This window comes from Lissotriton helveticus, chromosome 5_1 (assembly GCF_964261635.1).
Source record: "Lissotriton helveticus chromosome 5_1, aLisHel1.1, whole genome shotgun sequence".
Classification (NCBI taxonomy): domain Eukaryota; kingdom Metazoa; phylum Chordata; class Amphibia; order Caudata; family Salamandridae; genus Lissotriton; species Lissotriton helveticus.
Window position 1 is genome coordinate 2065354788 of NC_136065.1, and position 27669 is coordinate 2065382456.

A 27669-nucleotide genomic window follows, 5' to 3' on the forward strand; every position below is an offset into this window, starting at 1 on the left:
TCTCCAGTTTGGACTCTTTAGGTAAAGATCCTTCTCACCTACTTATGGAATTTCCATCCCTATCCCTTGAAGGACTTAACGTGTTACTTGACAGGACTAAATCTGCTTCCCCTCTTGATCCTCTACCTCTCAAAAAACTGAAAGAGTGTAGAAATAGCCTTCTTCCTCCTATGCTTGAGACTATGAATAAGGCTATTACCCAGGGCTCGTTTCCTTCTGTATGGAAGAAGGCGACTGTGAAACCTCTGCTTAAGAAACCTTCCCTCGATCCGGCCCTTTTGAAAAACTTTAGGCCGATCTCCCTTCTCCCTGCCCCCGCTAAGATGCTCGAGGCGCATTTGAATTTTCATTTGTCTCTCTTCCTTGATTCCTCTGAATACCTCGATAACACGCAGCACGGTTTCAGAAAACACCATAGCACTGAGTCCGCCCTTACTTGTGTGGTCGATAACATCCGACGCAAAGTAGACTCAGGCCAAACCACTGTATTGGTTTTGTTGGACCTCACGGCCGCGTTCGACACCTTGTCCCCCGCCATTCTTACATCTCGGCTTAGGGAAGCTGGTGTCACGGGGACGGCCCTGAGTCTCCTCAATTCCTTTCTGTTGGAAAGGGAGCAGAGAGTGATGCTTGGGAACTACCTCTCCCCTGCTAAGTCATTGCAGTGTGGGGTGCCACAAGGGTCGGGCTTAAGTCCGACCCTGTTTAACATCTATGTGGCTCCCCTGGCAAGACTAGTAAGATCTTAGGGGATGGAGGTAGTGTCCTACGCCGATGACACCCAGATTATGGTATCACTGGCTCGCTCCTCCGTAAAGACATCTGCCGCCAGTTTTAGGGTCTGCATGCAGTATGTGGCAGACTGGATGACTATAAATTCCCTAAAGCTGAACGGCGAAAAGACGGAGGTGTTGATTTTTGGGAAGGACCAAGATGTTTGGTCTAGTGAGTGGTGGCCTCCTTCTCTTGGCATCTGCCCCACTCCCTCCCAATCTGCCAGAAACCTGGGTGTAATTTTTGACACCTCGCTCTCTCTATCCCTTCAAGTCAACAGGACCGTGGCCACCTGCTGGGGTGTGATTAGGGTATTGAATAGAATTCGAGGGTATCTCTCCCCCCAGGCGCGCAAACAGGTTGCAGTCGCCCTGGTGGGCTCGAGATTAGACTACTGCAACTCTCTGTATATGGAAGTCAACAAGAGCCTGTTACACCGCCTGCAGATTGTTCAGAATGCTGCAGCGCGGTTTGTTCTGGCCCTTCCGAAAACTTCTTCTGCCACTGCAGCTAGGAGGGACCTTCATTGGCTCCCTATCCAGCACAGAATCTTTTTTAAAATTCTGTGTTTGACCTACAGAGCGCTGACAGAAGGTTCCTCTAGTGCCATTGGCTCTCTTATTACGCGCTATGTTCCCACTAGAGATCTTCGCTCTGCGGGATTGTGTCAGGTTGTTGTCCCCCGTATAAAACTTTCTAGATGGGGAGCCAAAGCTTTCTCTGTGGGTGCCCCTCAGCTTTGGAACTCTATCCCCATCGAAATAAAAACTCTCTCCTCATTAGAACTATTCAAAAAGGCCCTCAAAACCTACTTCTTTAAGAGTGCCTACTAATGAGAGAATGCTGCTGTGAAGAGGCCTTAACCCCCACATTAATTTAGGCGCCTTGACGCCCATCTGGGCTAAGTTAGCGCATGATAAGAATTATTTCATTCATTCATTCATTCTAGAGGTTAGACTTTTTAAGAAGAAAGCCCGGCCGGCGATGTTTGACTCTTTCCGCCTATGGCGTAAGGAAGCCAAACAGAAAGAAATTAAATTAGCTAAAAAGAATAAAAGAGAAAAGGGTATGTCGATAATGCAAGCTGCTATGCAATATAAAGATGATGAGGAAGAACAAGCGAGTGAGCAGTTGCACAGGCAACGTAAAGTGGCGATCGATAAATGTTACCCAGTTTTGCCACCCCTTCAGCAGGATACAGCAAAAGAACTTGAGAAAGATCCTTTAATGTCTCACTTATTGAGTTCGCCACCCCCCTATGCGCAGAGTGCTACAGCACCTTCGCAACCTTTAGTTGTGCAACCTCTGGTTGTTGTGCCCCAGGTTCTTCCACAACCGCCAGCTCCTCTTCAGCTGGCTCCTACTGGTACGGCTCAGCATCCTCAAGGGCCGCTGACTTTGCTACCTGCTCACCCTGTACTTCTTACAACTTTGCCTACTACATCGACTACCTCTTCTGATATTCCTACTGTTACTGCGTCTGCATCTGCACCCGCATCTGCCTTGCCTCACTCTGCTTTTACTCCTGTTCTTTCGTCGACTTCTCCTTCTGTTCGACAGAGAATGACTGACACTGTCGCTAGTCTTCTGTACCCTCTTTTTGGGGCAACAAGTATGACCCCTGTTTCAACGAGCAAACAGTTGCGTAGTCAACTGCCCGACTCTAGAGAGCGGGAAACATTGAATTATTTGGCACACAAATGGGTTACTGACCCTACGAGATATGAGCTACATTCTGTTATGGATGTCTTCCATCAGTGGGAAGAACCCAAACAGAGATACGTTTTTGAGAAAATGTGTGCTTTTCTTTGTGAGGAATTGGAGGAAAATGATTTAGAATGCAATCCACCTGAGCTGTGTCGTGTACGGTACGAGTTTGCAAAAGGCACAATTGTGGGTTCTGATGTTGAAAAAGCAGTTGCGACATTGTTGTCGTTTAGGAGTGAGGGTGTTTCTCGGTCGTTGTTTGAGCATGATTCCTCTGTTAGGAGGAAAGCGAGACAGTACCCCATGAGAGAGGTTGGAAGGAAGAAGTAGCGGCTGGTCTGAATAATGTTCCCCCAGCTATACCGGCACACTTTCAGCGTGTTTGGGTACATGTTCCATGGAAGCGAGCTGAAGTATTGGCCCTTAAGCAGACTTTGCCTGACCCCCCGTAAAAATCCTGCAGGGTATTACAAGGAATTGTCACAGACTGCAGGCTCTTGCATTATGAATTTAGCGGATATAGACATGTTGTTTGGAAATGTTGTACCACAGCCTTTATGGGGAAAGATTCGTCATGCGGATCACGATCAGGAGTTAGGTGATACATGGGTTAATATTGCTGCTGCTGATGGCAGACAAGTTGGTGGTGCTAAACCCGAACCTTTAGTGGCAGACCTCCCTGGTAGGATAATTACTTACATGAAGACTTTAATGCCTGCCATGCGGGTGAATTGGGACAAATTGTCTGCATGTAAGCAGAAGAAAGATGAGACCGTGTCTGACTTCTTCACCAGGTTCGAAGAAACGTTTATCGACCACAGTGGTCAAGATATGAGTACAGAAGGTGGTCAACGGTTGTTCGTTGACAAGTTCGTGCATAATTTGCTTCCCGAGTTGTGTAAAAAATTGAAAGATTCAGAAAGCTCGTGGGCCGTTTCCTCTTCAGCACAGATATTGTCTACTGCCCAGTATTACGAAAATCGAGATAAAGATGAGAAAGATAGAGCAGACAAGAAAACAAAAGAGTTAAAAACAAAGGTTCTTTTACAGCAGGCGTACCCGCCTCGTGGTGTTCAGAGTAACTATCAGCAGCCTCAGCAGTTTCAGAGAAACACGCAAAGGACCGAATATCCTCAACAACGTTTTCCTGTAGGCCCTAATCAGTGTGCATATTGTAAAGAAGAGGGCCATTTTAAAAGTAGCTGCCCTGCTTTATTACAGCGTATGAATGGTGTTTCTAGCGCACGAGGTCGAGGTACTCCACAAGCGCCTAGAGGTAGAGGACGTGGAAATTTCCTACAGAACGGGCGATCTTTTCCGCCACAGAACTCAATGAATAGTTCTGATCAGCAGAATAACGCGTCTGGTAGGACGGCTCAGTACTATGCTGATGACTACTATGCAGAAGATGAGAATATGGGAGATAATGATTGCTAGGACAGCCATAGACAAAGAGAGGGAGTTGTTTCAGTTCCAGTAGATCAGAGTGGACCTTACGTTAAGGTGATTACATCAGGTGTGTCAGAGCCTTTTCTGTTGGATACTGGTGCTACAAAGAGTTCCATTATGCACTCTAAACTCCCTGGCGCACCTTTGCCTGGCGAAACGAATGTTTCAGTAGGTTTTTCTGGCGCCCCGGTTAGAAATCCGATTTCTAGTCCTATGTCCCTTTCTGTTGGACCTTGTGAATTCGAAGCACCCCTTATTCTGACACCAGGTTGTGGTGAAAACTTGTTGGGACTAGATCTGTTGAAAAGATTGTATGCGACTTTGTATTGTTCTCCTTCAGGAGTACAGCTTACACTAGGTAGGAAAGTGGTCTCCCCAATGTATTTGTCAAAGGATAAACTTCCGACAGAGTTGTCGTTTCTTCCTGATATTCTTTGGGCCACCGGTCCTAATGATGTGGGTCTTTTGGAAATACCGCCATATGTTGTGACATTGAAAGCCAATGTTAAAATGCCACGCATTCCCCAATACAAGATCTCTAGTGAAGGTGAAAAAGCGTTGCTAGCGATCATTTATGATTTGATTGAAAAAGATGTAATTGAAGAGACAAGAGGCAACGTTTGCAATAGTCCAGTTCTGCCTGTTTTGAAGCGTACCAATCCTTCTCAGCCACCTGTTTACAGATTCGTGATTGATCTTAGAGAGGTGAATAAAATAGTTGTGCCACAATTCCCAGTTGTCCCTGATATCACTGACCTATTGACTATGATTCCAGCTTCTGCGACTTGGTTCTCGGTGATCGACTTGAAGAATGCTTTCTTCAGCATCCCGATTGCCGAGGAGAGTAGGGATATTTTCGGCTTCAGTTTAGGAGGTCGAAGCTTCCGCTTCAAACGCGCTCCCCAGGGCTACTGTGAAAGTCCATCGATATATAGTCAAGCTTTAAAAGCACAGCTTGACACAATTGTTTTACCTGATTGCGCTACCCTTATTCAGTACGTTGATGATTTGCTCGTCGCTGCAGATACTGAGGAAGTATGTAAAGAAGTCACGGTATCGTTGTTGCGTCATTTGTCTGAGTTACACCACAAAGTGTCCCTTTCAAAATTGCAATATTGTCGACAAGAAGTGACCTATTTAGGTCATCTCTTATCGAAGGAGGGAAGGAAACTGACCCCAGAAAAAATTCAGGCAATTGCAAAATTGAGTGTGCCAAAGACACAGAGAGAAGTGCGTGCTTTCTTGGGTATTACATCATATTGCAGACAATGGATACCGAATTTTTCTTTGTTGGCCAAACCTTTGGTGGCATTAACTTGTAAAGATACAACGCATCCCCTCCCATGGTCTGAAGAGTGTCAGAAAAGTTTTTCCGAATTGCGCAATGCATTATGTTCGGCTCCTGTGTTGGGTACCCCCAACTACAGTAAGCCCTTTACATTGTATGTCCATGAGAAAGAAGGTTGTGCATTGTCAGTGTTGACACAGTTGTTCGGAGACAAACAGCGTCCATGCGCGTATTTTTTGTCAACTTTGAACCCGGTAGCTAAAGCATTGCCAAGTTGCTTGAGAGCCACAGCGGCAGCAGCTGTTTCTATTCGGCAATCTGCTGGTTTAGTCATGAATAATACATTGGTTATGATGGTCCCACATGCAGTGGACACGTTGGTAAACCGGACCAAGACACAGCACTTAACTAGTGCTCGATTGTCAGGTTATGAGTTAACACTGTTAGCGAGCCATGTGCACATAAAAAGATGCACATTGAATCCAGCTACGTTGTTGCCGATTGTAGCAGAGACAGATGCTTCTGAACAGCATGATTGTTTTCTCAGAACAGAAGAAGAAATGAAAGGGAGAGTAGACCTTCAGGACACTCCTCTTGTGAAGTGTGATGGTACCTTATGGGTGGATGGTTCATGTTTCAAGCTTCCGAATGGTGATACGACTGCGGCATATGCTGTTACGACTTTGCACACGATTGTTGAAGCTGCACGTATCCCACATAATTCAACTCAAGCAGCAGAGTTGATTGCACTTACAAGAGCATGTGTGTTATCAAAAGGAATAAAAGTGACCATATATACTGACAGCCAGTATGCATTCGGTGTGGCCCATAGTTTTGGACGATTGTGGAAAGAACGTGGATTTCTGACTTCGCATGGAGCTAAGATACAGCATGGTCAGTTGGTGAATGAGCTCCTTGAGTCACTTACCTTGCCGTTGCAAGTTGCGATTGTGAAATGCAGTGCACACAAGAAGGTTACTGATGATGTTGGTCGTGGCAATGCATTTGCTGATGAAATTGCAAAAGAAACAGCAAGGGATGTGATGAGTCGAATGTATGTTGCAGGCCCTGCGAGATGGGTTGGTGACATTGGAATGTGTGAAGACACAATAGAGAGTGTGAAGACAGGATAGAGAGTGTGAAGTCTATTCAAGCTGAAGCTACAGAGAAAGAGTTGAATGTGTGGAGAGAAAGTACGGGTAAATTGGATACAAATGGTTGTTGGGTTGAATTGTCAGAGCATCCGCAATGGTTGTTACCTGATGCGTATGTGCTTGCAGTGGTTACAATGGCCCATGGAATGGCTCACATCAGTGTGAAAGGGATTTGTAAGTTGCTGGCTCCAGTATTCGAAAATGCTGGAATTCCTAAGTGTGCAGAGAATGTGGTCAAAAATTGCATGGTGTGTCTGAAATACAATCCTGGTAGGGGAACCCCAACTCCAGCTGGTCATTTTGCGCCTCCAACGTATCCGTTCGAGGCTTTGCAGCTAGACTTCATCCACATGGAAAGGTGAAACAATTTGAAATACGTACTCGTTGTTGTTTGTGCCTTTTCGAGATGGGTAGAAGCATACCCCCTGAAGGACAACACTGCCTTATCCACAGCTAAAGCCCTTGTCAAAGAATTTTTCCCTAGGTTTGGAATGCCGAGAATGGTCTGGAGTGACAATGGGAGTGAATTTGTGGGTCGAGTGATGAAGAAAGTATGTGAAGGGCTAGGCATCCAACAGAAATTCCACGCTGCAAATCACCCCCAATCAGCTGGACTAGTAGAGTGCTACAATGGCACATTAAAACTAAAATTGGCCAAGATTCAAGCAAGCTCCGGTCTTAAATGGCCTGACGCTCTGCCTTTAGCACTCCTATCAACAAGAATGACTGTGCATTCGCGAGTGGGACTTAGTCCCTATGAAATAGTGTTCGGCCGTCTGGCCAACATATGGGGAGTGCCAAGGCCGACAAAATTCAGTGAGATCGAACACCCTGTACTGCTTGACTATTTGTACGAATTGACGGCTAAATTGCGTGTTTTACACCAACAGGTTCACGATACTCTGCCTCAGGTCTCTGAAACTCCAGGACATCATATCGATCCTGGGTGCTGGTCAAGAATTTCCAGCGAACAAAGCATGACCAGCCCCGTTGGACCGGCCCCCACCTAGTCCTGCTGTCAACGAGATCCGCCGTGCGAGTGGAAGGCAAAAAGAACTGGATCCACGGCGTACACTGCAAGAGGGTCCCTTTGCCTCTGCCGTACGACCGGTGGGTCCAGGAGAGTGTTGCTGATTCTGAGACTGAGACTGTGCCTGGTTTTCTGCCTTTCAGCGATGCACGCATAAAAGAAAACAATTTCTGAACAAGAAAGTGACAATCTTTTGCAGGAAGCTGTGCCACCGTCAACCCGATTGGACACTACAGAGCCTGAACTACTGTTCCAAGACCAGACACTACATGGGAAAAGACGTTATAACCTGAGGCCAAGAACTATGAACTAATAACATTTTTCCTTTTCTTTGCAAATTTTTAGAAAAGTGCAGCTCTCTCATCTGAGAAACTTTTTTATTTTTGATTTTCGAACCACCATCCGGGTTCAGCTGTAGGGTCGCGGTTGCCCAAGTCTTTGGAGTGCAGCTGACAGTTCTGGTTGGTCTAAGGGAGTTGCCCTGGACTGACAGAAGCATTCCTTAGCATAGAACACCCTACCATCGCGAGCAGCAATTAGAGAGGATGGAGTTTTTCGAGATGGAGAGACCGTCCATAGAGATGAACTTTAAAACCAAAATATGTAGAATGATGACCAAGAAAAGTTTTTTGATATTATGCATTTTTATGTTGTTCAGTGTAATGATGTTTTTAATAGAATATGTTTTATTCTCCTTTCATGTGACATTTGCACCCACTACACAGTCCATACCTCCTCCTACTGTTTCCTTGCATTCTTTCCACCTTTTTCCTGAACATGAGTCCGTTAGGAGATTAGAGTTTATTAATAACTCCTTCGTTCAGCTTTTGCACCAACACCAACTAGTAATGAACAAGACTAACTGTTGGGTGTGTGGTCTTATGCCTCACACAACGGATAAAGGTATCCCTTATCTGGTCCTGCCATTCAGCCACAATGGTTCTGTGTGGGCATACAGAACAATGTTCATCTACGTACATGAAGTCTACCCCCTACGTTCTGTAAAAGACAATCCAAAGAATAGTGCTCTAGTTAAGGGTATAGTAGATATGATTAGGGAAGATACTTCCTACAAGACTATCCCGAGAGATGAGACACTAGCATATATTGGATGGAACGTGACCGGATATGGAATCACTCTGAGTGAAAAACAGCGAGCTAAAAGATCCTCCCCGATTTGGATTTTACCCCATCAGGGTCACCTATGTCTGCAAGGTACTGGCAAGAATCCCAGAGCTCAGTTAGGGCAGAGCATCTGCACTGAGACATATGTTTTTGCGTCTCAGACTTCCCCTTCGTTCTTAGCAGCTGAAGGGTACCTATTTCATCTGCCATGATAGAGCCTATACATGGTTGCCCCCTGACTTTTCGGGCACATGCTTTGTTTCTTTCCTGTTGCCTCCCACCTACACAGCTGCGGCAGATTACCACAAGACCAGGATAGTTAGAGGTGTCTTCAGTAAAGAAGACACTGCAGGACAAGAATTTGGAGACTTCCTGAAGGGTTTTCTACCGTTTTGGGGACCCATGGTTAACAGCAGGAACATAAGGCAATTGACGAGGGTGGTTGAATCCACCGTAGATGAAACGGCCGGTGCCCTTAGTAACTTGACTGCTGAGCTCCAGTCGGATCGTCTTATGACCCTTCAGAACAGGGTCGCATTAGACATCATACTTGCAGACCGAGGTGGGGTATGTAGAGTGATCCAATCGAGTTGCTGTGTTTTCATTCCAGATAACGCTCCAACAGTGTACCAGGTCATCTCCAAACTACATAAAATCTCTGAATCTATTCATGTGGATAAAGGAGATTGGTCGTTGATGGGATGGTTCTGGGAACTGATATCCGCCTGGGGATGGAAGATTCTGATGGTCATTAGGATGATCTTAGCCATTCTTTTCCTGTTCTGTCTGTGTGCTCCTGCAATATGTGGCCTCTGTGCTACATCGTGTGTAAGGAAACCTGTATCGAGGGACGAGCTAAGTAATAGGATGATGCTACAGCAACATCTCAATGACTTTATGAATATAGACCTGGACTCAGATTAGCATGAGTATAGGTTATTGCCTATGTAAGGGCAAAAGGAGGGTCTGTGGTACTGGAAATTTTGGACCTGTGTTATAAACATCGTCATATCATGACGATTTTGATATCAGCAGACCGAGAATGGCTGGTATACTATGCACAAGCATTTTTGTCATATTCGAGTGACGATTTAACCCTGAAATTAGAGATTCCGTCCTGAACCCTCGGGTTCCATTTTGTATATGGCAGCCATTTTGTGATTGCCCTTTACATAGGCCGGTGACTAAGGCCAAAAACGAGCCTGAAGGACACGTACACCTTTGCTGACTCCTGCACGACCTGGGCAAGCTGACTCCACTGCCCAAGGCCAAACCTGTTTGGGCAGTTCCTCTCCCTGTGGCCGGTCGAGATAGTATCAATGCACAACATACCATAAACCCTTCATCGCACACAAACCCTTCCTAATCTTACACACACCTGCCTCTGTTTCTTTCTTTATGACTTGCTTTACGAGGAGGAGGCGCCCGTTTTTATTGGGGTTTCATCGATATCTGATGAAAATACTGGGCCTTGCCGGGTAATTGATTGTGGGCTGAACAAACTGAAATATGGGCTTGTCATCATGACTCTGCTTTTTCTTTGTATTGAAAATATGTGAATGGTCAACTGTAAAATAAGGAATGTTTGCCTGAAGCATAATATTTTGTATAAAAAGAGAAGACTGGCTTTGTAAGATTGAGCAGTCTCCTGAGAATATACACCGTGTTGTACTTCTAGGACGCCTGTTACTTGGTTGCAGCCAATAAACTCGATCTTTGACTTCACCTAGAAGACTCTGTGTTTCTGTAGTCTAAACAGGAAGGACCCGAAGTCTTAGGGTGTGTCCCTGGCACCGCTGGGTTCCGAAAAACCCAGTACTTCACTTCTACATATTGGATTTCCGTCTTTTTTGTCTTGTTTTATTTATAAAGTCATAATTTATTTTTCTAAACTGTTGTGGAGTCTTTTTTGTGGTGTGTTCACAGTTTTACTGTTTAAGAGTTGCACAAATACTTTACACATTTCCTCTTAAATTAAGCCTGACTGCTCTGTGCCAAGCTACTAGAGGTTTAGCACAGGATATTTTAGGTTGTGTTGTGACTTACCCTGACTAGGATTGTGGTTTCTGCTTGGACAGGGTACATACTCTGCCAACAAGAAACCTCATTTCTAATATCTATACAGCCAGGTCTAAGCTGAGGGACATTTGCAAGGGCCAAAACAAACTGGGTAGCGGCAGGTGGTAATTCCAGTGTCCCAGTAGTAGGATTATTACTGGATTAAGACTGAAGCCCACCACTATTGACATGAACACCCTTATTCAAAGAAAGGATCCATGGACCCCTTTACAGGTGGATTCAAACCCAGAGTTAATAACAGAAGTTCCAGAGGGGTTCAATGGCAATATTCCCAAGAAAACTGAAGTCTTTCTACAAGCCTGCACTGAGGAGGCAGTTTCAGAAACCAATTGAGGGCCCACCGAGACCCCGAGATAGATAAACTGAACACTACTAGTGCCAATCTAATTGGTAATACAATTTGATGACATCTGAAGCTCTGAAATAGAATGTTCAATCTTGGCCAATCTCAGTAGACAACTGTCTAAAGAGTTAGATATTAAACATTCAGTCTTCCTACAAAACAAATCCAACCTAGAATCAAAGTGCTCAGACAGTAATCGAAGGATGGGTTCCACCTCCCCTCCAGACATTTTACAGGTCTTAAGTTTCATTCATGGCCGGCATGACTCGTGGGTTTGTGGAGGCGGGGGGTTACGCGGCGAGGCATTTGCGCGGGGGGTTCAATTTTAAATCCTTTTTTTTTTAAGTAACTTACCTTCGTGGTACGTTCCGGTCTGTTCCTGCGTCCTCTACTCCACACAGGAAGCAGCAACGCAGGCAGCCTCCCTCCCCAGGCCAGTCACAATGCTGCAGTTGCAGCATTGTGATTGGATGGGACGCCGACCGTACATGCGTCTATAGGGAGGCCCTTTTCTCTATGTAAGTTGCAGCCTACATGGAGAAAATGGGAGAGTGTGCATCACTGGTTTGGTCGGCCCTGGGCTGACCAAACAGTCAGGTCCCACAACATTGGGCAAGCCACTAATCACCTGCCTGGAGCAGGACGGCCCACCCGCTCGCCCACAACCAAATTCTGCTTTCTCGCAGTGCGAGAAGCAGAAACATATAATGGTAGTCATAATAACATTTTATGTTTCTACTTCTCGCAGTGCGAGAAAGCAGTAGGGCGATGCCCCTCTGCCCACATAGAGGAGCCGCACCTGTTAAGTTTAATTGTAGAGCCAGTTCTCTTATTCTTTTTTGCAGGTAGCGAATGATCAATAACGCCCTGAGACTCAGATCAATGAACATTCGCGACCACAGTGAGAGGATTCTTCCCCTTACATGCAGTCAGTATTACATAACATGGTTTCCGAGGCAGTCGTCTCCCCAGTTGGACCTGTGATCACTTCACCTGCGACATTTATCCCCAGTTCCACCTCAGCTGAGGAGATTTCTTCATTAATATCTGCCACAGCAGAGATATTAAATATAAGGTTTTTTTATTGGCTCGCTTCTGGCCATTAATAAAAGAGCCACTATTAGCAGGAGAACTTTAGCGCTTACCCATCACTATGGTATCAAACAGCCAAGCCAAGAGGGATGGCCAGCTCGGGCTCCTCCAGGCTCAGATGGGCCCGTTCTTGGCCAGGTCTTTGCCTAAGCGCACCCTGTGGGCGTCCCTTGCCGCCTAGGAAAAAGTGGTACTCAATGTGCCCGTCTGGCACAATGAAGATGGCCCCGTCTCAAGGCACAGCAGGAATTATGGGCCTTGAGTCCACTTTGTCAAGCCCTGCGTCATGTGCCAGGTGAGAGAATCGTTGCTTTCTGTGCCCGCACAGCGTGATGAAGATTGCCCCGCCTGCAGGTCTCAGCTTAGGAATTCTGGGACTTCATGTCTGTCGTGTCAAGCTTTGCGTCCCAAGCTGCGGGAGTCGAAGTACTGGTGGTGTTAATTATAAGGCACCTGGAGAATTGTGTTTGCTAGGTCCAGCAAATGTATGTAGGTACTTAGGTAGGTTTCAAGTCGTACTATAATTCATCAAATTATACCTACTCTGTCACTGGCATTTCTCCATTTTTATCTTGAAAGGGAAGGAATCCAGGATTAAAATTTGCCTCACTATGGTTAAGTGGAAAAGACTCTGAGGGGCAGCTGGCCTTTTTTTGCAGAAGGATGGGAATTCCAGGACGTCACCCTACTGCCTCCAGGCCACTAAAGCTTCTGCGCCTTTAGCCTTCTCTGTGTTGCTATCTTGATGCTGCATGTTCCTCAACATCTACAGCAGCACCGATCAACTGGTTTAGGACAAGAGATCCCTCTTTTACCATCACTCCAAAGTCCCCCCTGCAATGCTCTAGCAGGGCATTTATAAAATATTTCAGGCTGTTCAATATCTCATTGCTGTATGAGAAGTAATGAGGCACCTACATTTTTTAGAGCATTGGCTGCTATGAGCCCAGTTTCATTCCTGCCATGTCCATCATCTTGCTTTAACAATCTGGAGGTGCAGAGATTTCTGTAGCGGGAGCATGTCTATGTCTGACAGGTGAAACAAAGATAGAATTGGGTCTCCGGTCACTTCCTGGGAACTCCAGAACTTCAGCAAGAAGTTTGTGCTTCCTCATTAGTCTTAGCGTAGCTGCTTTTATTGTTGATGCCGTTATTTTAAGGAATCGTGGCTCCAAATGGAGTAGAAGCCTCAAACTTACTCATGACTGCAGTGTCTCCATGATTATGAATAATGTTGTTTGTGGAGTGTCCTATAGAAAATTTAATTGTGTTGCTTCTCTTACCATCAAATTGTGGAAGGTGGCAATGTCATCCATTGGTGACACCTGTTGGCAATTCCACAGGATATGAGGATGAAGAAAATTTGAAAAGAGAGGGGTTCTGAGAAGGAGAGGGTGATGTCTGCATTTGTCTTACTATTGGAGTGCAAGAAATATTTGTTCTTCCTCTAGCAGAATGTCCGTCAAGAGGGGAGGCATGACCTCCTAAAGGCTGTGTAGGAAATAGAGAGAGAAACACTTTACTAACTGGTGTCATGGATGTCTGCCTGGACACCATCTAAGGTGGTCTTGGCAGATTGAGAGGTTCCAGATTAACTTGGAAAAGGTCTTCGAGGGAATAACAAACCTCGGAGGTCCTAGAGGTGATTGCATTTCAGAAAATAGCCTCAGTCTTTTCTTTGGTGTCAGCGTAAACATCAGCTGTCTCAATTGCTTTGTCGTCACTGGTGATGTGTGTCTTAGCCTCATTGATTTAGAGGAATAGTGACGATGGTGCCATCATGTTGGTGCTGATCCTTTTAACATTGAGCATGGAATTGCCAAATGTCTCAAAGGCAACTTAATAAAAATAGCTGTGATGCCTTCGGTTACCTTTCGTGTCCTTACTTCGCGCTCGTGTTTCCTTAGAAGAGATTGCCACCCTACAAGGGAACTGGAGTGTTCCCCAATGGGGCTTGTCCTTTCTCTTGGCGCCAAGATATTCCAGCTTGACTCTGAGACAAATGCCTTCCATGTCCTTGGGTGTCGTTTTAGATATTTTCTGCCAAATTTACACTTTTTGACAGAGTAAGAAGAGGGAAGGTACACCCCACAGATCTGTACTAGTTTCTTTCTCCCACATGACAAGCACCTGAAAAATAAATACCTTATTTTGGATTTAAAAATGCTGAACAAAAAAGTTTTATGATCCAGCTAGTCTCTAAAGATGTTGTGAGAAAACAAGAAACAACATTTTGTGAGAATTTTCTAGCGGAAAAGTGTGAAAAAATGTAGCACGTTCTCAAGGTCCCTGTCACACGAACCAGGTGCCTCAAATGGTCAGTGTATATTTACAAACCTCCTACTTCAACACTATCATGCTGTGCTTGTCCTCAATACGGATGATTTTCAGTGCAGAGTTTTACCTAGGCGCTACAATGTAGTCTGAGAAAAGTTTTTTTCTCATGGGTTTATAGACCGCAGTTAAGAACACCTTTCCTACATAGGATTTCAGAAAGCAGTCAGTATCATAAGAACAAGTTGAATGCTTCACCCTTTATGCTGAATTATGCACAACGTTAAAGACATAATATTGAAGGAGTGTTTCAGAGCCCCTGAACGGAGCAGGAAATTAGTCTTACCTTTCTGGCAAGCAATGAAGATCCTACAATTCAGAACTGAATTATTCTTAGGAAGTAGCCGCTAGCAACCACTGCAGAAACTACATTCTCTCCCTATGTCTCCAAAGATATCAAACCTAGGGAGTGAGAGCTTTACCTCCTTCACAATGCGTGCCGCCTCCATGTTCCTCCGGTAGAAGAAGACCTTGTACTCATCCATCCAGACCTCAGCTAGACGCACCTGGTTGCGGGATACCACCTCCAACCCACTGGGGAAGGAGTGCGGGCTCTCAATACGGAAGACATGTCCAACGATTGAACACGGGACGATCTCCAGCTGCCCTCCGCACATCCACACCTGTCAAGGGCATGTAAGAGAAATGAGGAGTGGCCGTTCATAGCACATGAAAGCTAATGTAAAGAAGCAGGAAGATAGTCATGTGAACACACAAGCATGGTGATAGCAAGAAAATCCTGCCTCAGGCAGCATATGGGGATCCAGGTCCCAGTAGAGAGCAATTTGTGTAAACACGTTTACAGTTACTCCTAGAGTACCCCTACCACAATACCCTTACAAAGCCTTTAGTCCATGTATCTACCAAGATAACCACAGGAAACCACAGTGGCATTTTTTGAGAGACCACCAGAACCTGCAATATTTAAATGTCCCTGGTAACAGAGCAGCACAAGAGTTCTGGACATTGTGAGTGGACCTTTCATCACTGATTGAAGGCCCTCTAAAATGCAAAGACATCTTTAAGCTGCCCTTTTACTTTGTACTATAATCAATATCCAATCAAGATCCAAGTCCTCCTTCTTTGTTCTGAAATACGTTAATGTGTGATGTAATGTCACATGCATTTGTATATAGCCTTTCTAACATTGGCATGCGTGCAGCTTTCTTTTTTAATAATATGATTTTAGCTCTCAGAAGAAGCCTGATTGCAAATGCATTTGGTATAGAGCATGTATGCCACAAGACTATCCTCACAAGTCGTGATGTGTTTTATGCCAACGAGTGGGGATTTTAGAAACCTCACCAATACTGATTACTCAGGCAGGCAATAAGAAGGAATAAGCCAAAATATCGAGAGAGGGATATTGTTGTCTTTCTGAGATATTGGGATATGACTCTAGCAGCTATGATTTTTTATTTTATTTTTTAAATTTTATTTATCATTTTCAAAATCAATAAAGAACAAAAAGTACAAAAAACAAGAGTCACATTTAAGCCTAAACAGTGAGTCAAAGAAAAGCGACAGGTACACACTTCATATCCGCAAAAATCAATATACTTGAGAAAATACAAAGCAAATGGCATCATAGGTAGATCATGAGCCAGGGAGGGAACCGGTGGGCTTGTGGACAGGAAGATCGCCCCAAGGCACAACGAAGGTCAGTCCAATCAATCGCCTCAACCCACCCCAGTTGGGTCAATGCTGCTTTCAGTTTGGGCCTGCTGGGCGGCGGCAATCCTGACAATGTAGGAGCGGTAGGGCTCCCAAATATCCACTGGGCAGGAGGGGGCAGGAATCGGTGTCGAATATTCCACGCTGTTAATGTTGCAAAACGCCATGCTCCTTAGCCACGACATCAAACTGGGGGTCGAGCCTAGCGCACCAAAGCAATACAACCTCTCTCTTGGCCAATAGGAAACCCAAAGCCGCAAGTTTACAAATCGTACGGGGAAAGTTGGAGACATAACCCAACAATGCCACCTCAGGTGTGGGGGTCAGGTGAACACCCAATATTTCGCTAAAAACTCGATGTACCTGGGACCAAAATGTGTGTACCGAAGGGCAGGTCCAAGACAAGTGGGCGAAATCGGCATGGGGGCCTTGCACTTGGGGCAGCGATGGGGTCGGCTAGGGTCTATCTTGTGAGATAGCTCAGGGGTGTGATACAGCCTACGCAAAAACTTGAAGTGAATTAGCTTATGTCGACTATTTATGGAGACTTCCCTGGTGACCCTGCAACACTGAACCCATTGCTCATCTGATATGGCCTTTCCCAAGTCCTCCTCCCACGCAGCGCGAACCCTAGTGTCTAAGGTAGGTAGGGACGAGTTACATAGTCTGTATAACTTGGCAACTAAATGTGTACCCATAGGGTGCTGGATCACAAGTGTGAGAGGCGGAGTCTGACTTTAGCAGCTATGTTAAGATGTAGTATAGAGGCTGAGACGAAATTTAAGCTAGTGGTCGACGAGAGATTTGGCCAAGCTCTACTCTAGGGGCTAAACTGAGATGTAGCTTAGAGTCTACCCTAAGTTGTGTTCAAATGGCTGAGTTAGGTTACTTGAGATGTTGTCTACTCGCTGAGTCGAAGTGTTGTTTAGTGGTTGAGCTGAGATGCGGTCTAGTAGCTGAGTTAAGATGGTGTTCTATCTAGAAATCAAAGTTTCATTACTAGCCTGCACTTATCTCGACTCTATGTATACTACCAACGTATCATTGAGGTAAGAAGTTGGGAAATTAAGGAGAGTAAATCAAAATGTGTCCATGTAGGAATACCTTTACATTGTATTGGCAGTCAATATTATGCAGTCAGTAAATGTACAGGCCAATATTCTTGAACCTCGTTATTGGGACATACATCTGTTGGAATGTTGTCTAGTGTAGAGTTGATCCATGGTTTAGTGAGCAAGTTGCATTGTGGTCTAGGAGTTAAGTAGCCCCAGAGGTTATGCTAATTTGAAGTGTCAGTTGTGGATCCAGGTGACCAGAATTCTAATTCAGCCGTCACTATCTGACAGTATTGTGTGATCCTGGACTATTGGTTTAATCTGACAGCCAGTTTTGGATTCTGTTTTCACTTGCATGCTTACTCTGAACGACAGCTCTAGGTTCTCTCCACCCCAGATCTCCATCTGCTCGTCATAGGTACCGATGTGCTCAAAATAAGCCTTGGAGATGGAGAATAGCCCTCCAGCTATGGTGGGTGTCCTTTGCAGGGAAGCAGAAGAAGAAGTAGTCAGCATTATTCATTAACGTAAAATACAATGTACCAATTGGTCTATGGGCCTGATGAGGGTTAATTGCAGTCAAGTACAATGTTTTTATACATCTGTGCTTCTGAAGGATCGTATTATGGACTGGAAAGCTCATTTGAATAAAGTGATCAAAAACAGTGTTGGCAGGGGAAATCATTCTAGCACAGATGGTTACTGAGAAATAATACATCACTTGCTATGTGGGTAATACCCTGTTCAGATTACGGATATCTTTGGAAGTAAATACAATGTTGAGGATCTGAAACACAGCTTTAAAAATGAGTCTAAGACAAAATAGCCAATAGGTTGGAAACAGCCAATTACAGGGTGCTTGCTACACACTGGATGTACACTCATCAAGCACTGATAAAATACAAATTCTTCAAATAGTGATAACTAATTTTCTCAGACAGTATAATCATTGGTGTTCAATCTAGGTCCAAGAGGGTCAGACCCATTCAAGATTCTCAGGATATCAATGTAATAAAAATTGATTTATAATGAAGCTAAATTTAAATCATTTGTGTAGTTGGTTATTATCCGCATTGCTTGACATGCATCCAATCCTCATAGTAACTGGGGATTTAATAATTGGAGTGATGGAGAAGGTCCTGAGAGAAGAGGATTCGTAGTAGAAAGATTGTGGGGTGTGTGCAATGCTTTTTAAATTAAATCTTCTACATTTGCCAGAGAGGTTCCTGACCTGAACGGAACTGTCTCGTCTTCTCGAAGTACCTCCTTGGTCCGTGGGACAATCTCCCAGTTGAAGACGAGTGCCCAGTTAAAGACCCCATAGCTATGGTTCTGGCGCTGTGGGGTGGGCTTCTCAAATGCAAATGTTTGCAAGTCGATGGTAGTGATGTCTGGGCTAACCACTCGGCTTTGGTTGAGAGCAATGCGCTCCAACAGCGGCTCCAGCCAGCCAGTCCAGCACTCACCTGCACAAAAGAGGGGAGGAAGCAAAGAAAGTATGATTAATCCTACAGCATCCACGATACCAGTGTCCAAGTGACCTAACCCTGTAGTATCATGGAGGACACACTATCAGAAGCCCCAAACAAAGGTTCGCTCCCGACCTTGGTTCCAGCCCCCCCTTTGCTCCCATTGGAGCATTTTCAAGCATTTGGTTTGTGTCCCCGCCAGCCAACTGGCCGTTACCAGGAATGAGGCGGTGGTTTACCTGGGTATCCGCATTGATCACCAGTAGGCATTACAGTCAGTGGAGTAGTCCATCATTAGCAAGTCGGAGCATGTGCCTGTATGTCTGCCATTGTGTGGTCACCACTGTGGTGTGTGCCCCTTCTCCATCTGTCCTTCTTACCCACTGGAGATGACTTTCTGTCCCTTGGCCTGTTACCCTTTTATCACCAGGTTAGTACGCAACACTGGTAGTAAGATATGAAAATATATCGGGAAAGTACCCTCAAAATAACATCTACTTTCAAAGTATTTACCCTAACATATTATCTCGCTACAAGAATGTGTAGGCTTGCTCCTCCTCTCCCACCATGCTAATGTCTGCCCAGAGCTGTTCACTTGCCCAACGTATCAGCGCCTCTCCGTCTCTCTGTCAGTGTCTCTTGGACAACGCCATCTCCTATTGGAGCTTCGGGGCCCCTTCCGGCACTGTGCACAGGTGGTGGGCCCTTAGCATGAGAGCTCCTCACTGGGTTCGGCGCATACGGTGTTCCCTTCAGGTACTTTGCAGGGGGGGAGGCGGACTCAAGTTTCGTTACACTATCAGTGAGAATTACTGGATTTAGAGCTGTTAGCTCCATGCTGTGAATCGCTGGTCGGACAGAACACAACTTTTTGCTGTGTGATTCGGACCTGCTATATATTCTGGATTTTGCAGAGGCAGCTTTTGGGTAGTGTCTTTAATGTCTGCCAGTGACGAAACTGCCACAAAAAAACGGAAGGACGGGGGACCATTAGCGACATCCCAATAAGCACACTGTCACGTGGGCCACGTAGGGCTTTAAGTTAGGGTGACCAGAATTTTAAAGCCAAAAACTGGGACATTTCACAAACATAGAAGGACTACAATTTAACTTCAAGCGATGAGAGCGCTCCTCAGTAGAGAATTACAGAACAGGCAGTAAGAACATACATAAAATGCAATTTTTAAGCCCAGTAGCTTGCCTGTTAATTAAATTGCTTTCTTGAAACAACTGCTAACTATCCCTGCTTTGTAAAACATAAAAAACACCTCCCAACGTTTTCACTCGACCCTCTCCAAAAACGGGGACATGAGCTAAATTTCTTGAAATTTGCTGGGACAGCTGGTTAAAAGCAGGGGCCGTCCTGGCAAAACGGGGACGCCTGGTCACCCTACTTTAAGTGGGATGAAAAACCTAGAGGGTCTTTCAAAGGGGCGTGGTCAATGTAATCAAGGGCGTGGCTTAAAAATACTTGAGCTAAAAGTCTGCGCTTAGCATAGTGTGCCGCACGACTTGTATTTTGCTATTTCTGTCATTGCATCCAGATATATGATACAACAAGTAACATCATACCTGCAAGAAGTCATGGCTATTGGCTTTGTCAGTGGTTGTTAGTTGCATAAGATAAATAAGCAGCAACTATGGCTTGATATAATATTGAAAAAGCTTCTACTTAAAACTCTGGTGACACCCCGACAATGTTGCTGCTCCTGAGTTTCAAAAAGAGAAGGTAAATCCAGAGAGAAAATGACTCTCTTAAAAGGATTTCCCTTCCCCTACAACGATCACCTGGCTTGACGTCCTGCAGCGTTATTAGAGCACACTACAAACGTTAAATTGAATACAGGGAGTTACTCTCAGATATAATTAAATAAATTCCACCGGAAAGGATAACCTTTCTTAGCATCAGACCACCAAATATGGTCATTTCCGAATGACAAGCTAAAAAAAAAAACAAGCATTTGCAATGCAATAGGTCTCGCATTAATTAAGTTTGAGCTAGTGGCATTGCGAAATATTGCAACACCAATTGCAACAAAAGTCTATAAATTGTAGGCCAAAAAAAATGTGTATTTTTTTTGTAGCGATGGTGGCATGCTGCGCTTTAGATGTAAATGTACAGGAATTTATATAGCGCAAATCACCAAGCGGTTTCTAAGCGCTTGCTTAGGGAACCCATCCTGGTATTCCCCTGTGAGATAACCCCGGCAGGGTATCCGCAAGGTGAAAGCCAGGCATCCCGCGGCGAGGGGCCGTTGTGGAGATTAAGCAAGCTATTGCCCAGAGTCGCAGAGTGTGAACCCGTGAATCGAGTAGGCACCGGAGCGAGAATTGTCGAGTCCATGGACATTTTAGGACTCAAGACCCCACCGAGCCGGGAATTGAACCCTGATCCCGGGCTGACTTCTGCTTCCAGGTCTGCCTCCTCTAACAAGTGAGCCACACTTCTCCATGATGATGAATATGTTTAATAGTAAAATGTGCCATACTGCGATTGCTACAATAGTTAATTGTAGATGCGTTAACAATTGATGTGTGCACTGATGGCTGGTGGTGTGTGTGCCTGTACAAATGGTGCACTAATGGCTGGTGGTGTGTGTGTGCCTGGTGGAAGCGTGCACTGATGGCTGGTGGTGTTTGTACCCGGTGAAAGCGCGCACTGATGGCTGGTGGTGTTTGTGCCTGGTGAAAGCGTGCACTGACGACTGATGGTGTATGTGCCTGGTGAAAGGGTGCACTGATGGTCGGTGGTGTGTATGCCTGGTGAAAGCGTGCACTGATGGCTGGTGGTGTGTGTGTGCCTGTTGAAAGCGTGCACTGATGGCTGGTGGTGTGTGTGTGCCTGGCAGGCTGGTGGTGTGAGTGTCTGGTGGAAGCGTGTCCTCATGGCTGGTGGTTTGTGTGCCTGGTGAAAGCGTGCACTGACAGCTGGTGGTGTGTGCCTGTTGAAAGTGTGCACTGACGGCTGATGGTGTCCATGCCTGGTGAAAGTGTCCACTGACGGCCAGTGGTGTGTATGCCTGGTGAAAGCTTGCACTGATGGCTGGTGGTGTGTGTGTGCCTGTTGAAAGCGTGCACTGATGGCTGGTGGTGTGTGTGCCTGGTAGATGCGTGCACTGACGGCTGGTGGTGTGTGTGCCTGGTGAAAGCGTGCATTGATGGCTGGTGTTGTGTATGCCTGGTGAAAGAGTGCACTGACGGCTGGTGGTGTGTATGTGTTTCTGGAAGCGTGCACTCAATCTCACACTAGGTAGTAATTAAAAACTAATATTGAAAAAGGTCACCATTGGGCCCTATATTCAGGTCCTTAACTTCACTGGCTAAAAAACACTGATTGAGTTCTAAATAATTCATGTAAAAAAATGTAAGTAATCCATGTCAGTATTTTAGTTTTTGTTTCTATTTCCCGTTTAACATTCTTAGGAAATGCAAGATTAAGTGAACGATTTCCAGGGTGCTGTGTTTCTCTTTATTTCCATGAAACATTTACTCTTGAGTAGGTGTTTATAGCGGGCACAATTGAGAGCTCTGAAGGTGAGGCTGAAAGCAATGCGAGTTTAACACAGTGCTTGTCAGTGACTTCAAAAGGTGTTCGGAATACGTGGCCATCCAATGCTTGGCCTCTTTGCAGGGTGCACAGAGCAATGGGCGGGTATTCCCATTGCAATTGTAATTCTGTGAAAATGTGTGAGGAGGTAGACAGGGGTCAAAATATTGAGGTGGCGACACTAAAAACAATGTTGTCAGGACACAATGTAGCCAGCTCAAGGCTTTGTATGCAGTGTACGAGCTGTGGCCTTAACTTCCTTCAATTGGACCAACTGGATTAACCTTCCGGACTCTAATGACTTGTAAAACAAGAAGGTCGAGGGGAACAAAAACTATAAAATACAAGGAAAAAAACGGGAACTGTGACGCCAGAAACCAACCAAAAATTGTAGCTACGACAGACAATGCAAGCAGAAACACAAGGAATTTAACTGCCTAGAAAGCAAGAATGCGTAAGCTCCAAGTTGCCTTTTTAATTAATGTGTGCAGTCACGTTTTCAGGTCAACCTTCGTGGGGGTTTATTGCTGTGAGAAAAAAAAAACAGTAGTCTGCGTGAGTTCAAGTTGTGAGTAGGTGTTAATGTCGGGGCACACGTGAGAGCTCTGGGGCTTGGGCTGAGGCTGAAGACAATGGGAATTTCTCAGAGTGCTTGACAGTAGTCACCTTAGTGCACATGCAATCCTTGGCCTCTTTGCAGAGTGCACAGAGCATAGGATCGAACAAGAATAGAAACCAAACACAGTTTAAGACTAACAGTACAGAAACAAACACCGTCCCTGCAAAAGAAACTTTTAATTTCAAAGCTACATAGCACTTTAAAGATTTCCCGAAATGAAATGTCACAAAGGCGAGAAAGATGTGCCTGTTGAATAATCGTGCCATAAAGCTAAAAGGGAGTGCAAAAGTCTCTGTGCTCGCTGGCCATACACCAAACACCCGGAAGAGTAAGACCCCCGGGGAGCAGCAGCCGCCCTCCCCTGGATCATTTCCCTTCCCTAAACAGATGGTCTTTAACACATAGATGCTAATGAATCCTTTTCAGTGACGCTTTGTTACCATGGTTACAGATTCAGGGCGCCTGCATTGCACAAACGCTGCAACAACAAAATGCGAAGCTCTCCTTAATCCCTGCCCTGTTTTATTGCTGATATAGTACATAGAATTAGTATCTTTGGCTCCAAGAGACCAGGGGTCTGACTCGGTCTTACAGTCTGTGCAGGAGCCAAGCCCTGAACATATTTGCTATGTAAATCGTACAACATCATCACTAAGACATGATAAAGTCTCTTCAAAGTTAAAAAGAAGTGTGTTTATTTAAGACGGAGAAGCTTTGGCATTCAGAGGGCACATTATAGCAGTGCACTGAGAAAAAGGTATTAACAAGAAATACAACAGAGGGTAGGAGTCGAGGGGGAGGTGGTAGAGGGGAAAGAGGATGAAGGGAAAATAATGAAAGGAAGAGCAGGAATATGACACCACAGAGAGACGGGAGAGATCGAGAGACAGCCGAGAGTCCGAGAGAATGGAAGACCTGCTGTGAGAGAGTACCACAGTATGCGAGACGTCATGTAGAGACAGATGAGAAATAGCCAAGAGACAGAATGAGACAGGTGTGAGGAAACTGATAGAGACAGCTGGTGATAGACAACCGTGAGGCAGAGAGAGGTATTAACAAATGTCATGCCTCTCGAAGTACAAGCTCTGGCATTGCGCAGAGGGGACGGGGGAGAGCATTCTTTGAAGTCTGAAGCTCTCGGCATTGCTGTGGCTGGTCTGATGAGATGATGCGAGACAAATGGTGGTTTGTGACGTGGCTGGTGTGGTGGGGGAGCGGAAGGGATTCCTTTGAAGTCTGATGCCGAGGCTCGGGGAACAAATGGCAAGCGCGCGCACAGAGCACATGCACTGTGCGTAATCCGACTGTCAAAGCCCTCTTGGTAAGCTTCCCTGGTGCACCTCTATATGCCTCGACAGCTGCAATGCGCAAGCGCATTGGCAGGTCGAGACCTAAAAATGCTAGCCACTGAGTAAAGACCCCATGTTTAACACCAAGAAAACACATTTTTACCCTTGAAGAAATTTGGAACACATGGGATTTAACCCACTTTCTTTACTGTTTGTTGGGAGAATTAGTTCATACCAGAGGAAGTAAAATACAAAAGAAATGGAGGTGAATTTGCTAATTTATTTCGGGTAAAACTAGAGAAGTCTTCTTCCATTATGTTTCCATGAAAAATCTGGCAAGACAAGTTTTAGCTTCTTCGAAGAGGAGCATTAATTACAACTACAAATATGGAAACATTGTGCCTTCACCTGGTAGGGTTGGTTATTATGGTCTATTTTGCTTCTGATGGTCTCTATTAAAACCATTTTCCAACGGAGGCACAAATGTGGTAAACATTCAAGTTTTATGGAACAAAAAAGTAGCTTAATTATAATACCAAACATACTTTGACGAACTCGAAGAAATGAAACACCTAGCTGACAGGATGCTTTTGGCTTAATTGCTAAAGAAAGGATAGGACTGGGAGTAATCGCACGGGCAGAATACGCACTAGTCGTCAGACGATGGGGCATCTCCCTCCTCCTTGTGACGTCTTTCCGCTACACGGAGAAGCAATAGAAAGGCAACACGTGACACCTGGGAAACGGAATTTGGCCAGGCTCTGCATGGCAAGGAGTGGCAGAGAGCATTGACACCCCCATTAGATCTCCCGCAATGTTAGGCTGCAATTAATTGAATTATATATGCTACACAAAGCATATTCCCACCATAGCAAATCTACAGAATTTTCCAAACAGCCCTGCACGCCAGTGCCCAGTGCCGGGCTCCAGTGGCCGATCTTCGGCACATTCCCTAGGACTGTCCGCAAAGTACCAATTTTGGAGATATGTCCACTCAACCACTGGTCGCCCACGTCTTGACACTTGGGAGCCTCCCAAGCACCTATCCCAGTTATCTTGGTGCCATGAACTCGATACAGTTTAACTAAGCTTAGGGACATACTGTCGCTAAATATTTGATGTCTGTAACTGTACTAGTTCCTTTGTTTATGGACAGACTGTTATCCCTGAAGCCGGAGTAATTATAGCCGGTATTCTGTGATAATTTTGACTATATCACCTGCGCCTACCACTTTTTCAGGCGAATGGTATCCTCAACATGTCTCAGGCTTATTTTACTATACTTGTTCATAAAATAAATAAAAATATGTGGAAAAAAAACAAGCTATGTACAGACGGAATTTATATACCCGTTTCAGTTTCCTACAGAAATAATGCGATGAGTAGGTACAAGAAAGTAACTTTTCAAATAGCATGTCGCTGAACTGCTTAATTTTTCTGAATAATTAAAAATAATAATAAACAACCATTCGCATAGCCAATAGGTCTCGCTTTTGGGACCTTATAAGTATTTAGGTATGCAGCACAATATCCTTTGTGCAATAACATTATTATTATTATATTTACATTTATAAAAGGAGCAACAGCTACCCAGAGGTATCCCGGCGCCTGCGGACACAGGTTAAGAGAGAGAACAGCTATTGGATCTTACTTATTGAATAGCCATGTCTTGATGCCTTTTTCGAAAAGTGACATAGTTATACGCAAGACGGAGTGAAAGTGGTAAAGAATTCCACAAAAGAGGGGCCAGCTGGGCGAAAGATCGACCGCCCATCCTCGCCAGTTTGAACCTAGGAGTCACAAATTTGACCTGTGTGGACGAGCAGAAAAGACGGGCGGGGATGTATTGTTTGACTAAAGCGCTAATATAGCGAGGTGCCGTCCCAGAGTTAATTCTGTGCATGAAGCATGGGGCAGATTTATGATAACTGGCGCATCCCCAGGGATGCGCCAGTTATTTTGCGCCGCTGCTCCGCCACCCATGGTGCGCCGCATTTACAATGCGGCGCACCATGGGGCAAAAACGGCACAGATGCGTGACGCATCTGTGCCGTAAAGGTGGCGCATTGCTGGAGTTGCGTCGCAAGCGCGACGCAGCTCCAGCAAGGCTCGGGGGTGGCCCATCTCTACAATGCTGCGTCAAGACCTACGCCTGCTTCAAGCAGGCGCATGGTTTTGACGCAGCATTGACCTGAAAGTGACTGAGTGAAATCTTATAGATTTCACTCAGCCACTTTTGCGAGGCGCACCTGCCCCGGAACGCCCACCCTGCGCCGGAACGCCCACAAGTGGCGCAGGGCTTTACAACGTGACGCATCTGCCTAGATGCGTCACATTGTAAATGGGCCGTAGGGATGCGCCACGTTTACGCCGCAGTTGCGTGACGCAAACGTGGCGCATTCCCAACATAAATCTGCCCCAAAGTGCTTTGAATTTAGTTCAATTTTCAATCTTTAGCCAGTGTAAGTCGCGAAGGGACTTGGTGATGGGAGCCATTCTAGGAAGCTGGTGTAGGAGTCTGGCTGCCGCGTTTTGAACCACTTTGGTGTACTCTGTACAGGAAGACACTGCTAACCATGTTGTAAGTTCTTAAGTCTTCTTTATTACGTCCAAGTCAAATGGTATCCAACAAGGATCAGCCGTGTACCAGCTCCTACTCCAGCTCCCATATCTCCTACGCCAGCCCCACCAGGAGCAGCCTGCCTAGCTGCTCAGCCCATCTCCAACTGTCACCACTCATCCACACAGGCACCCAGGCACCCAGGCATTCCATTCATCACAGTCACACCAACAGTCCGTCACCATCTCACACTCTGGCTGAGCAGCTAGGAGGACCTAGGCTGATTCACATATGAATGTAAACCTTAGGATATAACATTACCCTTTCCTTTTAAAATGAAAACAAAACTTAAAATTTTAAAGAAAAGAACTATACATAAAAGGCGATAATGTTCATAACTAAGGGATGAAAATGAATTCAAAACATCACCAAAGAGAGAACAAAGCAAACAAAAAAAGATGGGCAGAATACGACATATTAAAAACATGCATCAAAATCCCCCATCCTCCCTCATGAAAATTGTTAAGATTAATTAGATATTAAACCATCAAACAATGTCAAATTGGGAAGGAAAAACAGCAATCAAACATTTCATACTAGCAATAACCCCATCCTTTCCCAATAACACAAAAGAAAGAGATGTAGTGAAGGATGCACACACCCCACAACAAACACCCGAGGCCAGAAACAGACAACAAGGGTGAACACACACATCAAATACACGTGTACCACAATATGGACCACATAGAGGGTACCCACAGTGAGGCGCAGGGCGACTTACACACGACAACATCTGAAGCGCGGGGCGACTTACACAGGACAACATGTGCCGCACAGGGCGACTTACACATGACAACACCTGAAGCGCAGGACGACTTACACAGGGCAACACGTGAGGCGCAGGGCGACTTACACACAAGTGTGACATCTGATTAAGCTGGTTCAAAGCTCATCAATCACAGCATCAGAAACATGGGGAATAGGTTTATAATAAAAAACGTTAAAACATTGAATCAGAAGACCAATCAGCCGATTTGAGGATGTCCTCCAAACGGGAACCTATCAAATAGGCTTTAGAAGC

The 27669-nt window shown here is 45.3% G+C and overlaps 1 protein-coding gene across 8 annotated transcripts in view; it reads right to left on the reverse strand.

The window, feature by feature from the left end:
- The window catches only part of LOC144756294 (polypeptide N-acetylgalactosaminyltransferase 6-like), a 752356-nt gene that overhangs the window by 216915 nt on the left and 507772 nt on the right, over window positions 1–27669 (reverse strand). For all 8 annotated transcript variants that reach the window (XM_078645971.1, XM_078645970.1, XM_078645969.1 and 5 more), the window contains 3 exons: window positions 18336–18570; window positions 17468–17585; window positions 14798–14998 (listed from right to left, as the gene is read on the reverse strand). In XM_078645971.1, the coding sequence (XP_078502097.1) occupies window positions 14798–14998; window positions 17468–17585; window positions 18336–18570 (554 nt within the window). The remainder of the gene's footprint in view (window positions 1–14797; window positions 14999–17467; window positions 17586–18335; window positions 18571–27669) is intronic.